This window comes from Euphorbia lathyris, chromosome 7, assembly GCF_963576675.1.
Source record: "Euphorbia lathyris chromosome 7, ddEupLath1.1, whole genome shotgun sequence".
Lineage (NCBI taxonomy): Eukaryota > Viridiplantae > Streptophyta > Magnoliopsida > Malpighiales > Euphorbiaceae > Euphorbia > Euphorbia lathyris.
The window spans coordinates 68,576,062-68,593,042 of record NC_088916.1 but is presented as its reverse complement, the minus strand read 5'-3'; the positions used below and the strand labels follow the sequence as shown (position 1 = coordinate 68,593,042).

At 32.7% G+C, this 16,981-nt stretch overlaps 1 protein-coding gene across 1 annotated transcript; it reads right to left on the bottom strand.

Annotated features, from left to right (window-relative positions):
• Positions 1 to 2,762: 2,762 nt before the first annotated feature.
• LOC136235924 (metal transporter Nramp7.2-like) lies at positions 2,763 to 14,730 on the bottom strand. The gene is made up of 13 exons (XM_066026010.1): positions 14,440 to 14,730; positions 13,054 to 13,132; positions 12,916 to 12,956; positions 12,729 to 12,807; positions 12,507 to 12,611; positions 12,308 to 12,417; positions 11,403 to 11,584; positions 11,238 to 11,307; positions 10,988 to 11,161; positions 10,761 to 10,865; positions 10,566 to 10,697; positions 3,412 to 3,507; positions 2,763 to 3,267 (listed from the first exon to the last, which is right to left on the bottom strand). Exons 1-13 carry the CDS (start codon positions 14,593 to 14,595, stop codon positions 2,941 to 2,943), a joined length of 1,656 nt encoding a protein of 551 aa, XP_065882082.1. The 5' UTR covers positions 14,596 to 14,730; the 3' UTR covers positions 2,763 to 2,940.
• Positions 14,731 to 16,981: the final 2,251 nt, after the last annotated feature.

The window sequence follows — 16,981 nt, the reverse complement described above, 5'->3', positions numbered from 1 at the left end:
CACACAGTGAAGAAATTGACATAACTTATTGACGGCGAAGGGAAAATTCAGTCTTATAAGAGTGAGATATTGCAAAGCACCAACAACAGTACTCTGAAACTCATCCCTAGAGTCTAAACGAGTTCCAATGTCTTTGACAAGATCAATGTTGTATCCATAAGAGTGAAGCAAACTTTGTTGTTAGGCATTTTAACACGATCCAGAATATCATCGACATAGACACACATAAATTCCCAACATAGAATATCCAATCTCAAGGCCAAAAAAGTAGGAGGCACGCCCAAGGTTACGAATGGAAAATTTCTGTTAAATAAAAATGATGGCATGCTGAATAATTTGTCCATATTATGCTTTTGAATAAAGATAGTTATTTTTTGCCAAAAAAAAGTTTGAGATTTATGAACCATTCATGTGGTGCCTGTTTTAAGTCATATAAAGATTTTTAGACGAGATCAACATGATTTGGATTTTCGGAGTCCTTGAAACCTTGAGGTTGTTCCATATTAATGGTTTCAGTGAGTTCCTGTGGAGAAAGACATTAGAGACATCAAGTTGATTAAGAAACCACTTGTTAGAGGCATCTAAGGCAAAAATAGTACGACTGTAGTTGCCTTAACAACTGGACTGCAACTCTCTTTGTAATCCAAGCCAGATTGCTGAGTGAATCCCCATGCAACAGGTCAGCCCTTGTATCGCTTAATGGTGCCATCAGGTCTTCGTTTGTATGAAACAGCCATCGGTCATGGCATGAGTAACACATGGTACATATATCCAAGGTTGTGGCGTATCATTCACCACATGATCATATGCTTTGAGAAAGTGGAGAACCGCAACAATGTTTGTTTTCCAAGCATGATAGTTCCTTAGAGTCAATTTCACATTGATGGACGACATAGATGAGAATGAGGTTTGAGTTGAAATAAAGTGATGAACTGGAGTGGTTAGTGCACTGGTGGTAGGGTGACAATTGTATTTGAACATAGTGAGGTTGTTGGGTGGTGAACTTGAACAGACTTTGTTGAGGTTGAGGAATGGGAATAAAAGGCTGCTGAGAGATAGTTTGGCCGATAAGTTGAGGGTGGCTCGTAGTTGTTATTCTCGGCTGGATATTAGAAGGAATAGGTCCGGTGTTGGTGGACTGAATTATGACAATTGAAGTTGGATGAGGGGTAAAACTAAAAGGATGATGGTATTGAGTCGGAAATTGTGGTGCAGGATAAGAATATGTAGTCTATGAATCCAGATTGTAATAATCAGTGTTTTGAGGGTGAGAGAAAGGATTAACAAATTGTTAGGGTTGAGATACGTAGGAAGAAACATGGTTAGTTTTCATGGTGAATTCAATATCGCTATGATTTGATTCTTATATTAAGCACCGGGTCTGCCATGTCACTCGGAGGACCACAATTCACATTTGGACACGTGTATTGTGACCCCACATAATAATTAAAATAGTGGGGCCTCTTATAATATATGTAGGTCCATGTTACACGTGTCAAAATATGTATGTGAGGTCTTCCATTTGACATGGAAAACCGGATGCTTCTAATAATTTGCCGATTTGATGATTATGCATCAAACTGAGAACGGGTCAAAATTGCCACCGTGGCACTAGGAATGGAAGCAGCGGACATAGAGGGGATCATTTCTTGCTTTGATTCCATGTTAGATTGAGATATTTAGAGAATAATAGAGATTGTATTGATTCTCTTAAATTAAATAAAATAGTTACAATATATATATAGAGGAGGAAAATATAAAATTCTAATGAGATTATACAAATACTGTAACTAGAACCATAATCCAACTATATAAAGGAGAGAATAAGATATAAATAGTGGTTATAGTGAACTCTTAGGAGATAATTAAACATATTAGGATAATGTTGATAATTATCTCGAACATTTCCATAATTTTATGTGTTTAATTCTTTCACATTATTTTATTTCTATTTAAAATTATATTTTAACAATGTAAAAATGAAAATCTTATATTTATTCTATCATTGCATTAGACATAGTTAAAAACCGTTTTCAAATTATGCGATTTTAATAAGAAATAATATAACCTAAGCATTATCTATCAACCGAATTTGATATTCACAATTAACCTTTTCAGCTTTCTCATAAATTTCATAAATCGTAATACGATTATAATTGATAAATGAGTCAATATAACAAATTGAAAAATTAATAGCTCAATCCGTTAAATCCATTGAAAAATCATATACAGTAAAACCTTTATATAGAAATACACTTGGGACCGGGCTATTTGTATAACAATTGGGAGGTTATTACTAAATAGAGTTTGATATAATAAAAAATTTCAACACATAAAATTTTAAATTTGCTCGATACTTGGTTAAGATTACCATAGGCATGCATGGTTTATATATAATGTATAACAATAGACATTAATGGAACAAATTAAATATTTAGAATTTCAATTTAGAGCCTAGGTTTTCAATATATAGATAATTGGAAGAGTTTTATGGGAAAAATGTAAACATCAACAAAAATACTAAATATTTATAATTTCAAGTTGTAGTTTGTGTTTTCAACTCATAGATAATTTCAATAGTTTTTTTCAATATTTTATAATTTAATTTGAATTCTTAATATATATATACATATAAATATATAATTATTACTATATAGAGGTATAGTTTCTAAAGGTGGGCCTTGAAAAGTGTATAACAAATAACGTTTGGGAGGTTATTCCTATTTATAACTGGCCCAAGCTGGGACCGAGTTTTTTATAACAAAATAGAAGTTATTCCTACATAGAGTATTCTTATATTGAGGTTTTACTGTATATACACATTCATAACTCCATATATATGAAAAGTAAGGGAGCCTCATAATAATATATTATATAATAATAACAATTTTTCCTACCAATAATGAATTCTTTTTTTATGGGTAATTAATTTAAACCCTTTTATCCAGGTAATGGGATATCGGATAAATCCTCTCTAAAAGGCACAATATCTTCAATAGATTTTCCGAGCCCATCTTCAATCTTTGCAAGGCCCATTGGGCTTCCTTTCTTGGGCTCCATGAATGTGACAACAGTGTCTTTTCTTAGAGTTAGATAAATAATTGCAAAGATATAGAATACAAGTAGAGGAAATATAAAAAAACCTATTAATATATTTTTGGATTTTGGTAGATTATTGTGAATTAGCCAACTCACAAACCCTGTGCTTATGTAATAGAAGTTAATTCCAATTATTCCTAGTCCCAAAATCCATGATATCACAATCACCTGCATAATAATAATTAAAAAATAAAATTAATTGTGATGATGAATAATTTAAAATCAAATTTATGTAAAAAATGTTTAGTTACAATTAAAAATTAAATTTCTTTAAATCAATTAAATAGACAGTAAATAAGAAACTCGACTTACAAAAATTGAGTTCTTATGAGGTCCCAACTTAGTTGAACTGCTACTAAATTTGAGAAGTGGGATAAGAGCAAATGGAAGTTCAAATGAGAGTATCATCTGCAAATTAAATTGATTAAAATAATCTTAAAAACATAGTAATAATAATCAATTAAATGGTAGGGATAAGATCTAAATTTACCCTAACATTTTTAGAAAGTACAAATATATCATCAATGTAAGAAATGGTAAAATTTTATAATCAAGTAATTTTGGGCGCAAACAGTGGTAGAGTCGACATTTGACCGATTAGAGTGCAAAAACTAAATCTATCTAATATGAGTTGGCTAAAAATACTTTTTTCTCCTACCCTATTAGACCAAAATGGGAAAGAAAATTTATTGTTCCCAATTCTCTATCATCTTATCTTATATGTCTCCCACCAAAATCTAGATACGTTCCTTAACTCTACTTCGTTTCTTAATTGAAAGTTAATGTGGGATAATTATGAATGTATCAGAAATTGAGTAGGGGACATGTAAATGTAAATAGATAGAGAATTAGAACACTAGATTTTCTTCCATCTCCATTTTAGCATGGGCTTGGATAATAAATAAATAGATTAAGATTAGCCCTTCATCTATTAGGGTGCAATAGCACCCGGTGAAGATGGAGGGGTGGGAAAGGGCAAAACCACCTAATATCTTCATTAGGGGTGGTTCCCAACAGTTGGGGTGTATCAACTGTAGAGTCCAGACACATGTCTTTTATTTGAAAACATAGTGCAATTTTCGATGCAAATATGCACCTAAAATACAGGCACAACAATGCACCAAAAATTAGGGGTGGACAAAAAAAACCCGATGAAACCGGTAACCGAATCGAAAAAGTGGTTAATCGAGCCGGTGATTTTCTTAATGGTTAAAAAAATAAATAGGTACCGGTTTCAGTTTCGGATTAGGGTATTGAAAAACCGCGGTTAACGGTTAACCGAAGCATTTAATAAATATAAATTTAAAAAATATATATTATATAACATAAAGTATATTACAAGATTAAAAAAAAGCCTTTAACATCTATTAACATATATTGATGAATTTCTTACATTATGTATACTATTAAATAAGGGAGAATTACAAAACTAGCACCTTTTAAGGTGTTAGTTTTCTTTTCTAACTCCTTTTGAAAAACTAACCAAAACTAACACATTTCAACAAGTAACTTCCAAGTTTACCCTCATCTTCTTCCTTAACAGAACTTCATTTTTCTAACATATCAAACGTTGCGATAGGAAGAGGAGCAAGAACGAGAAACGACGACGGCATACTCAAAGAGGTGGAGAAGCGAAAGGCGGCGATAGGAAGAGGAGGAGAAGCGAACGGCGAGGAGAAAGAAGGAGAAGTGAATAGCGGCGATAGGAAGAGGAGGAGAAGAAGGCGAATGACGAACGGAAGAGGAGGAAGAAGGCGACCCTTTTTCCAGCAATCTCGTCCCAATATATATTGTTTCTCTTCCTTTTTCATGTTTTTTCTGGTCATACGAATCCCAAAAACAGTGGCATTGTTATCTGCAAATGGATTTTGGTTGGAATATCAGTTTTAGATTTTTCCCGACAGTGTCGATATCTGTAGATATTTGTCGATATCTGTAGATATTTGTAGATATTGTATTTGTAGATATCTGTAGATATTTGTAGATATTGTATTTGTAGATATATGTAGATATTTGTCGATATGTGTTGTCGATATCGACAGATATCTACAGATATCTACAAATATCGACACATATCTACAAATATCGACAAATATCTACAGATATCTACAAATATCTACACATATCTACAGATATCTACAGATATCGACAAATATCGACACTGTCGGGGAAAAATGTCTGAAACTGACATTCCAACCAATGTGTATTTTTAGACAACAATGTCACTGTTTTTGGGATTCGCACAATCAGTAAAAACATGAAAAATGAAGAGAAACAATATACATTAGGTTGTAGAGAAACAACCTGTTAGATCTTAACGATGAATGGACTAAACTTTAAATCTTTTCAATGAAACTAAAAACCAATGAAAAACTTATATGATTGTAGGAATTTTGTTGTATGAACTGTGGGTTGGATTGATTGTTGTAGTATTCGTAGTCGTTCTGTAGATTGTTCTGTTTTTTAGAGAGAGAGAGCGCGAGAAAGAGAGAGAGAGGGAAAGACAAAGACACACAGTTATGTTAAGGAAGAAGATGAGGGTAAACTTGAAAGTTACTTGTTGAAATGTGTTAGTTTTGGTGAGTTTTTAAAAAGGAGCTAGAAATGTAAACTACCCCTTTAAAAGGTGATAGTTTAGTAATTCTCCCATTAAATAATTACATTATGTGATGAAGTATCGTTTCTGTTCTTTTTGTTGTTAATGAAGTAATGTATAGTAATTAAATTTAATACATTCAGAAAACTCACCTCATTCCCTTGTTAAAAGTATTCAATTTCAAATTTTAGTATTTCATTATTATTTAAATAGTTAGGTTTAGTTAAAAAAAATTATGGTTAAAAACCGTTAACCGAAAGATTGAACCGAAAATATTGGTTGACCATTGACACGGTTAACCGGCGTTAATGGACTGGTTTCGGTTCTAATATATTAAAAACCGATAGATTCGGTTCGGTTAATAAAATAGTCTAATGGACTGGTTTACCGAACCGTGCCCACCCCTACCAAAAATAAAGGTGTCTTGTGCATATCATAGCTTATAAATAGCGTTTGGTGCAGAACTGAAAACTCATCCAAGAAAACAAAAATCATTTCCTTTTACAGAGTTCATTCTATAAAAGAGGCAGAAAGAAAAATAAAGAGGGGAAGTTGAGAGCTTCGGAAAATGCTACACTAAGGGATGTAAGGTTACAATCTGGGTATTTCAACTGTCTCCTAACTTATTATATACCTCAAGTTTGGGTGTGCTTGAGAGAGCCTTAATCTTTATAGTCCTATTATTATTAGTGGAGTTATCTTCGGTGCTCCACAGGTTTTCTTTACAAAAGGGTTTTCTACGTAAATCTATGTGTATCTTTATTGCTTTATTTTTATCCTTATAATTTGATTATTACTCTGTTGTAAGAGAAATTTTAGAGTACTCCTGGAGTAATACTCCCGACCAATGAAAATCGCGACACATACATATATAGTTTTTCTTTCCACCAATCATGTCCATGTAGTGGGATTTAAAACGATTTTCATTGGTCGGGAGTATTACTCCAGGAGTACTGTAAAATTTCTCCTGTTGTAATCTATACACATCACCTTAGTACCAATTTAATTTATGGGATCCTAACAAGTGGTATCAGAGCATTGCCTTCACACAAATGCTTGTACAATTAAAATGGAAAATTCTTCTTCACCTTTCATGGTTAAATTAAATGGTTCAAACTAGTTAAATTTGGAAGCCAATGATGGAGGATATTTTATACTGCATAGATATGCATTAAGCAATAGAAAGAGAACAAGCCAAACCCAAAGACATGAAGGATCTAGACTGGAACACGTTGAACAGACATCAGACCCATCTATTAGTGGCTAGATTTCAACGTGTTCCACCACGTGTCTGAGGAAACGTCTGCCTGTGAGCTATGGATGAAGTTACAGGAGCTGTATGATCAAAAAATAGCTGACAATAAATTTTTCTTGATAAGGAAGCTTGTCAATTCAAATATAAGGAAGGTACCTCAGTCACTGAATATTTAAATGAATTTTGTAGTGATATTTAACCAATTGTCTTCTATGAAGATTGTACTGGAACACGAGGTTCAATCCTTATTGCTACTTAACACTGTATCACAAAGTTAGGACACCTTGGCGGTATCAGTGAGAAATTCTTCTCCTGATGGCAAGTTATCGATCAACCACATTGTGAGTATCATGCTTAATAAGGAGATAAGGAGGAGAGCTACAATCACATATGACAGTCAAGCTTTTATTATAAAACACAGAGGCATGATCAAAACTAGAGGTCCCAACAATCCTGATAAATTCAAAGGAGAAGACAAGTTCAAAGGAAGATCCAACTCTAGAGGTAGAGTCAAATGCTACCACTGTGGACTAGAAGGCTATTTGAGAAGGAATTTTCACAAACTAAGGTGAGAACAGAAATGGGCAATAACCAAAAAGATGATAAGAACACCACTACGATAATAGAGGATATTATGGTCCTTGCCTTCAATAATAGAGAACAGTGTCTATAAGTCTCAAATTATGATGAGACGGAATAGGTGATTGACACTAGAACATCCTATCATGTCACTCCTAAAAAAGAGTTCTTCACCATGTACAAAGCATGTGATTTTGGAACATTAAATATGGGCAACAATGGCTATTCCAAAATTGTTAGAATTGGTGATGTTTGTATCAAGACAAATATAGGCTACACAACCATTCTCAAATAGGCAAACATGTTCTTGATTTGAGGCTTAATTTAATTTCTAGTGGTATTTTATATCGATAAGGCTTCGAGAATTTCTTTGGGAGTAAGAAAGGAAAGCTCACCCAAAACTCCTTGGCGATTGCAAAAGGAAGCATGTATTGTAATTTGTACAAGACAAATGCAGTCATTTGCAAAGATGGATTACATGCTCTTAAAGAGGAACCTTCACTTAACTTGTGGTAGAAGATTGACTCACATTAAGGAGAAAGGGTTGCAAATACTAGCAAGAAAGGCGCTCGCTCCTGCTAGTGGTACAACAGTATCTTCATGCGACTATTGCTTTTTAGTAACCAACATAGAGTTTTATTCAACAGGTCATCATCTAAAAATTCAAATGTTCTCGACTTGGTGCACTCAAATGTATGTGGCCTCTTTGAAACTAAGACCTTAGGAGGTAGCAAGTACATTGCTATTTTTATTAATGATGCATCACGAAAGCTGTGGATGTACTTCTTGTGAATAAAAGATAATGTATTTCAATCATTCTAGAATTTCCATATCATGGTTGAAAGGGAGACTAACAATAAATTGAAATGTCTCCGAACGGATAATGGAGGTCAATGCACATCACACGAGTCTAGGAACTATTGTTCCAAACATGGAACTCAACATGAAAAGACTGTACCAGATACCACACAACATAATGGTCTAGCAAAAATGTTGAATCACACCATCATAGAGAAGGTCAGATGCATGCTCAAGATGGCTAAGTTACCCGAGTCATTTTGGGGAGAAGTAGCTTACACAACTTATTATGTCATTAACAGGTCTCTAGATACTGCTCTACATTTTGATATTCAAGAAAGAGTATGGATTGGAAAACATATTCGATGCTTTCATATGAAGGTGTTTGAATGAAAGAAATTTGTCATGTGCCTAAAGAGCATCGACCAAATCTTGATGATAAATCAATTCCTTGTATCTTCATTAGATATGAGAAGGAACAGTTCGATTACAAACCGTGGAACCTAGAGAAGAAGAACATCATTAGAAACAGAGATGCATTCTTTCAAGAAAATGAGACTACAAAAAACTTCAACAAGAATAAGAAGTCAGAATATGTGATTGGTTCCATTTTTGATCAATTCCCTTTGCCACTAAACAAGCTACACGTGGAGAAGGTGTACGAATTCAATTCAATGATGAATTACTAGAAGTGATGGAGCGACATAAGCCAAAAGATACTGATGAGTAGAGGGAGAAACCTACGCAATAAGAAGAAGCTAAACAACTTATAAGATCTGCTAGAGAGCGTTGATCGATATTAAAGTATCCTACTTTTGAGTATATTCTCCTTATAGATAAGGGAAAGCCAAATAGTGTTCAGGAAGTTCTAACTCATTTGAATAAAGAATCTTGGATGTAGGCAATGCAAGATGAGATGACTTCTTTGAACAAAAAAAACAAGCATATGAGTTAGTTGAACTCCCTCGTCTAGTAGTAAAAGGGTTTCAACAGTGGTTAAAATGACAATTCAAGCAATTCTAAGATTGGCATTTAGTCTGGATTTTGGAGCTTGAACAACTAGATATGGAAACAACATCCCTTCACGGTGACTTGAAGGAAGAAATCTACATGGAGAAACCAGAAGGATTTGAAGTGAAAGGAAAATAATACATGGTCTGCAAGCCGCAAAAGAGTATCTATGGGTTAAAACAAACACCCTCATAGTGGTTCAAGAAGGTTGACTTTTTCTTGAGTAGTCATGGCTACAAGAAGGTCCAAGTAGATCCATGTGCTTACTTCAAAAGATTTTCTAGTAACAATTTCATCATTTTGCTATTATATGTTGATGATATGGCGATTGTGGGACAAAATGCTCTATTGATTTGTAAATTAAAGGAGCAATTATCGAAGTCCTTTGACATAAAGGACTTGGGACCAACATAACAAATTTTAGGCATGATAATTGTTCATGATAGAAGCATTAAAAAGTTGTGGTTGTCATAAGAAAATTATGTTGAACGAGTACTAGATCGTTTCAACATGTTGAATGCTAAATCAGTAAGCATTCCACCTATTGGTCAGCTGAAGCTGAGTAATAGTCTTGTTCTACAACCAACGAAGATAAGGAAGACATGTGAACTATTCCATATTGCTCTACATTCAGAAGTCTGATGTATGCCATGGTTTGTATAAGACACCATATTGCACATGTTGTTGGAGTCGTAAGCAAATTCCTAGATAATCCAGGAAAACAACTTTGAGAAGATGTTAAATGGATTCTCAGATACTTGAAGGAAAATCCTAAGATGTGCTTATGTTACGGAGGATCTGAACCAATCTTATAAGGCTTTATTGGTGCTGATATGGTAGGAGACCTCGATCATAGAAGGTCAACTTTGGGTTATATGTATTTACATTTGCAGGGGAGAAATCTCTTAACAATTAAAATTACCGAACATTGCACTTTCTACGATTGAAGCAGAGTACATTTCACCTGCTGAAGCAGATAAAGAAATAATCTGGTTGAAAAGATTCTCTGAAGAGTTGAAAACATTCTTTAACTTATACACATCACCTTATTACCAATTTAATTTACGAGTTCTTAATATCAACACCTCCATACTCTCTACCTCTAAATCATGGTATGAATTACGTTTTATGAAGTTGATTATTTGAGCAATTATTTAGACATAAAATTATTCCAAGTTGGAAACGTTAAAAACACAATAATAGTAATTAAGAAGTGTTAATTCTCACCGAAGCAACAACGATTAGTCGACCTGCTCCCTTTGGTCCATCCAAAATAGACACAATAAGACTGGGTGCAATTGCAATATATCTCGTCACCACATTTCTTATCCATTTTTTCATCTTTAAATCCAAAAATCCCTACAATAACAACAAAGTCTTAGTCCCGAATGATTTGGGGTCGACTAACATTACATGTCTCACCTGCATGATGTATTGCCCTGCATAAGTGCCCGTAATTGTAGAGCTTTGGCCAGAGGCTAATAAGGCAATTGCGTATAGAATGTTACTTGATTTCCCCAACATATTCTGCATTTTAAATTTTATTTAGTAAATTTAAAATTTTATCATATAATAATAATTTGTTTTTAATAATTCTCATATGTTTATATACCATTTTATATAAATAGATTAACATTTAATAATTTTACCTTAAGAAGGAAAGAAGCAGAGTTAAGAGTAAGATCGTCGCACCGACTCGCATTTTCTTGCGATAGATTATCGGCTAAGCAAACTGAACCGGATACCGATACAACAGCTATATTTATTATGAATGCTACCAATAATGCAAATCCACTCTCTATAAGAAAATAACGGCATGCATCCTGTCAAATAAAAATAAAATTAAATAATTTTTGTGAAAAAAACAAATATAAATTAAAATTAGAATTGTATACTTACATTGATGCCGTTGACAGAGTTTGGTACTTTTCGAGATAGTACAAGAGCTGAGTGAAGAAAAAGATTGTGCCTGTTTTATTTTTTAAAAAACAAAAGCAATAATGTTAACAATATACATATATATTTTCATTTCTGTTGTGCTTAAAAATAGAGGAATGAAGTTACGGCATGACAAGGGCGCCGAGAAGGGCAATGGCGTCCCCCGTAGCACGGTGGCTGGTGAGCTTAGGGATGAACATGCCCTTGAAAACCGAGGAGGCACTAGGCTTAACGTAACTCATTTCGCCAATGAAACAACCAGCTATTACAAATACCATCACTCCGATCACCATTTCAAGCTTCCTCACCTAATTAATCATATTTACAATAACATAATTGACCTAATTAATCATATTTACAATAACATAATTGAATCAATAATAGTCGAAAATAATATGTTGTTTCTAAATTCATGTTTATCCACATAAATCTATATTTAATTAAAATAATATAACGTGTGAGTCAAAAGAACTCGTATAAAAAATTGAGATTTTTTTCGCGAGAGAGACCGAAAAGGAAATATGAATTTAAGGACAACAGATTATTTTCAGTGCGTTAACTGAAAGATTATCTTATATGAGGAGTTATTGTTAAGTGTACCAATCAAATAATTTTTTTTGAATATGATATAACAATAATAAATGAATATGTAATGTCCTTTTAAGATTGCCCTAAATTTATTACTACTAGTTTTTTTTTATTATAATAATTATATTCCTCAATGCAATCTTTTTAATTTATATCATTTTTCCTATAAATAGTCGTGATAATGATTCGGATCAGATTTCAAATCACTAACCTTTAATGAACAATATTCCAGTTATTTCTAAATTTTTCTCAGTAAAAAATATATAATTTTACCGGTTAAGGTTGACTTGAGTGATTAAAGTTTCAATTTGTTTAAACTAGTGATCTCGCCCAAAACTTTAATTGGGAGAAGATCTATCTAAAGGTGCTGACGAGTTTCGAACTGAATAATAAAAAAATTTATAAAAAAAAATATGATTTTTTTTTTTTTTTGCAAAAATTACCCCATATTTCTGCAAGCCAAGTAGAAGAAGAGTGCTAAGACCAGTGCTGAGAACTCCAGCCCAGAGGGGAATGTGGAACAGAATATTCAGTGCAAAAGCTGTCCCAACCACTGCAAAATTTAAATAAATTAATGAGATTAATTAATTAATTATAATTAAACATAATGAAATTAATTAAGATTTAGGAAAAATAAAAAACCTTCAGGTATATCAGCAGCTATGACAGCAATCTCAGCCAAAACCCATAGGCAAAACTTGACATGCTTTGGATACTCATACTTGCATAACTCCGATAGATGCTTTCCTATTCATATGATTTAAACGGTTCTAATATCATATAAGAATCGATTAATCTAAAAGTTTAAACCGATAAATTTCAAAAATAACTTTTATTATTATCTCCAAATGCGTAAATTGTTACCGGTTGTGACACCGAGATTTGCTGCAAGTGATTGGATTATAAGAGCAAAAGTAAGTCCAAGAAGAGTAACCCATAGAAGCTGAAAATATAAAAGGAAAAAATTACCATTAATTCATTTTAATTACACTCTAATTTTTTACTTCTCTGTTTAATTTTGGAATCAATTTGTAGTTTTTTTTTTTTTTACCTCGTAGCCATGGTTAGCTCCAGCTTGTAGATCAGTTTCAACTGTTAAAAACATGTATAACATTTAATTAAGTTAAGTACAGTAATATTGTTTTATACTAATAGAATATTTACTTTAATAATGAAAAAAGAGACATACGATTTCCAGGATCAAGATACGCTAATGAAACCAAGAAACCTGGTCCTACGTACGATACAAATTTCCTCCATCCTGCTTTCTATTCATCAAAACAAAACATATTAAGTCAATCTATTTATAATTAGTTCAAGGAATATATATTCATTTAATAATTCATAACTTTCAGTCCAATCATTTTTTATTATTACAAGATCTTTTGAGCAGGTGTCAGTAACGGAGTCCGCCTTGAACGGGTAGAATAAAAATATAAAATGTAAAAATACTTTTAATATCAATAGCTAGGAGCAAATTTATTTCTAATGTCTGAACCATTAGTCAATTTGGTCAATTTGAAAAATAATTCATCAAATTGTCTTCTCATTCATGATTCGTGTCATTACATTTTACAAGTGCGTCATTTTATCATTTATTTTTTTTTATTTTTTTTTACAACATCATTTATTAGTAATATATCACAACAAGATTAACAGATGTGAAAAAAATAATAAAAATAATTATACTGTATTTTATACGAGTTAGGATAAAAAAATCCAAATATTTCATCGAATTTAAAAATATTAATCTTCAATTCTAGGTGCTAGTTGGACAAACATGACCCTTGAAAATTAATAAGAGATTAATCGGATTTGTATTTTTGTATTTTTTTACATAGAAATAAACAAATTATTATATAAACTCAATTAAAATATGCATTATATTAACAAAGTAATAATATAAGATAGTAAAAAATATATATATATATATAAGATAGTTTAATATAAAAACTTGTATATATGTAACATATATCTTTTTAAAAATGTGTTAAAAATAATATTTTAATAATAATATCATTGGAACAAATGGAACAAGTAAAAAATAATGTGCATAAATAATAACATAAGACACCAAAAATTATGAAACAATATCCTTAAAGTCCAAAAACAAGTAGAGAATGCATTTAAATAAAAATATCTGAAAATAATAAACATAACTCACAACAATCATGTGATAATGTTCAAAGTAAATTCTAATAAAACAAAAAATCAAAGTAATAATAGAAAATGTTTTTTTTTTCTGCGTGCTGCCTACGTGATCCCTAAACGGCCACCCAAGCGCCTCCTAGGTGCCACCTAAACGGCCTAAAATTGGTAAAGGAGAAAAAAAAAAACTCCTAGAGAGCCTAGGCGGGGATAATCCGAATGGATTCTCGATTTTGAACGCCTCTAGGCGATCTAGACGCGATTTTTCTTGAACACTTATATTCTACTGTTTGGAGTGAAAAGTGAAAGCATAACCATGACTTAATGCGTTTTTAATTTTGAACCTCTTGATCAACTCAAAAATTAATTAAAAATATAGTTTAAATGAGAGACCAGAAGGTACCCACAGTAATAATTTTACACATACCTGGTAAAGAGTTGAATCCTCAAGGTGAGGAACAACAGAAGGTTGTGTTTTTCCTTCAACTTCCACATTAAAAGCATCTAAATTAGGATGACTTGAACTTGACCCTTGTTGCATATTCTCATTATGTTCATGTTCTTGCACAACTTTGATCTCCATCTCTCTCTCTCTTACTTCAAATTGTAATAGGACATTGTGCTTATATTTATAGGGTAACTCTTGCTTGGTCCATAAAGCATAATTAGCTTAGCTGTTCCTTCATGATCAGTTAGTTATTTGGCCTCTTACACCCCCAAGGACTTGTCACACTCTTCTTTTCAACTTCCAATAGCAAAATTGCAAAACTCTATATCATTTTGCTCTATCTCTCTCACTAATTTATGCATCTACCAAACTCCTCCAACAACAACAATACATCCGAATCACAAATTTGAAGAAAAATTCCAATTTGTACTTCAATATGCTGCTTTGCTCTTTAGGTTACATGCAGTGTAATAAATACTATTGGATATACATATGGATCGATGTACTATTCAGTCTCTGTTGTCTAGCTTTCCGCTTTTATTAAAAAAAAAAACTTATGGATAAATATCACGAGGTCTATATAAAGTCGTGAAACAGACTTTAATGATGTGTGAGAAAAAATATATCAATATTGGTGTGATCTTACAAGTTAAAGCAAAGTTATTAGAATGTAACATCTGGCACCAGGAGAAAAGTCCGAGTTAGGAGTGATGCTAAGGATAGCGATGAGATATTTGAAACAGAGAAAGAGTGATTCAAGTATATTTGAAATGCATGAATATATGCAGATGTATTTTAAAGCGAATGTGTTTTTGAGTCAAAACGAACAATATTTAATGGTATTGGACTGGAGTGTTACGATTGGTATCAGAACCAACTCTTTACATACGATGTATTGATTCGAGTATAAACAAAGCGGAAGTTGGTGGGCCTATAACAATCCGGTCATGAGAGAGGTAATGTTGGGGTGAAAGGCCTGAGCAAGTGATGTAGAATTCTATTCTGTTCCTACTTCCTCGAGCCATAAAGTTTTTTTGTTGTATTCTTCTTAACTTCTTGGTGCGTGAGTTAAAACAAGAGAAGGTAGGTACTCCTTAACTTCTTCTTATGTAGTGAATATTCTCACACTCCCTCATGCATATTCCCCTCATGTATACTCTCATGTTTCCATATTGTTCTTATAATCTACAATTTATTCTTTCTTTCCTTTTTATATATTTTGACTTCATCATTTCGATTGTATTGATTCATGTTGATGTAACTAAGTTTTGATTATTGGATCAATTGTTGATTATACTGAGTTTAGTATATACGAGGAACATTAAGTTAGACATGATTCGATTTATTTGTGATTTACATGATTCGATTTATTTTGCTTACATCTACGGGGTAAGAGGAAGCATATATAACTTATTAATAATCGGTAAATTAATATAACCCATAAGGGAAATTTCATCATTCGTCTAAATCCCTAACTTTGAATTTCATTAGATCCTATTGTATTCAAAGCTTATGTATATGTATATACTAAGAGAACGAACTCCAAAACTCTAAAAAAAAAACAAGCAAATGATCATATTAGTGCTTAAACATTTGATTAATTGGTTCATTGGCATGATATTAGTCCGAATCATTACAACTCCATTTATCAATACAATCTCAACGCATAGCAACAATATGACTTCCATTTTACACACTTCAAGTCTAGGAGGTATTCGTGTATTGAGATGTGTTAGAGATAATAATAATAAAAGTTATTCTTATACCTTATTTGTCAGTTGCGATTTTAGATCAATGGGTTCCTTATCACTTATATAGATCTAAAAGTATATATTTTTTTCTTAACAATTACTAGGATAGAATATGTGCGATAGTACTCTGCCGTTGGTGAACTTCTTCTATGTCCGAGCAATCAAAAGAGGCTTTAATTTCATGCACATTCTAACCCACATCTCGTGCCACGATAGCAGAATCACAGGTGCAATTGTTTTAATCGTTATTGATCTCACAATTGAATAATTTCCACGTGGTCCTCTACTCACATTTAGGGCACACAATCTAGATATGCATGATATACAATACCCAAAAATTATTCATTTATTCCTATTGCTCATCTAAGTTTACATACTACTTAATATCTATTTCAATCACTGACTTAGGCATCAGAGCAGAGTCGCTGGTTCTGGCCCCTCTTTGACCACTTTTCTATCTTATCTCAGGCACCTTGAAGACTCATCAAGCTTAGTTCAGATCCCCTCATATCAATTTGGTAAAATGAGCATGGATTTGAAAAATAGGCGCGATAACTGAGCTTAATAGTTTTATCATCCCACCATCCTCCAACATTCAACCTTAGCACTGCTGCAAGGAATAAGGTCTTAGTGGATGCAGATGATGACATAATAGAATCCCTTGTGGTCAATCCAAAGTTTGACCAATGGATAAAATAACCAAACTACTCATTTACAACCTAGGCTTGGTTCATGAGTCGTTGAATATCCTTAGAGCTGAACATGCATAA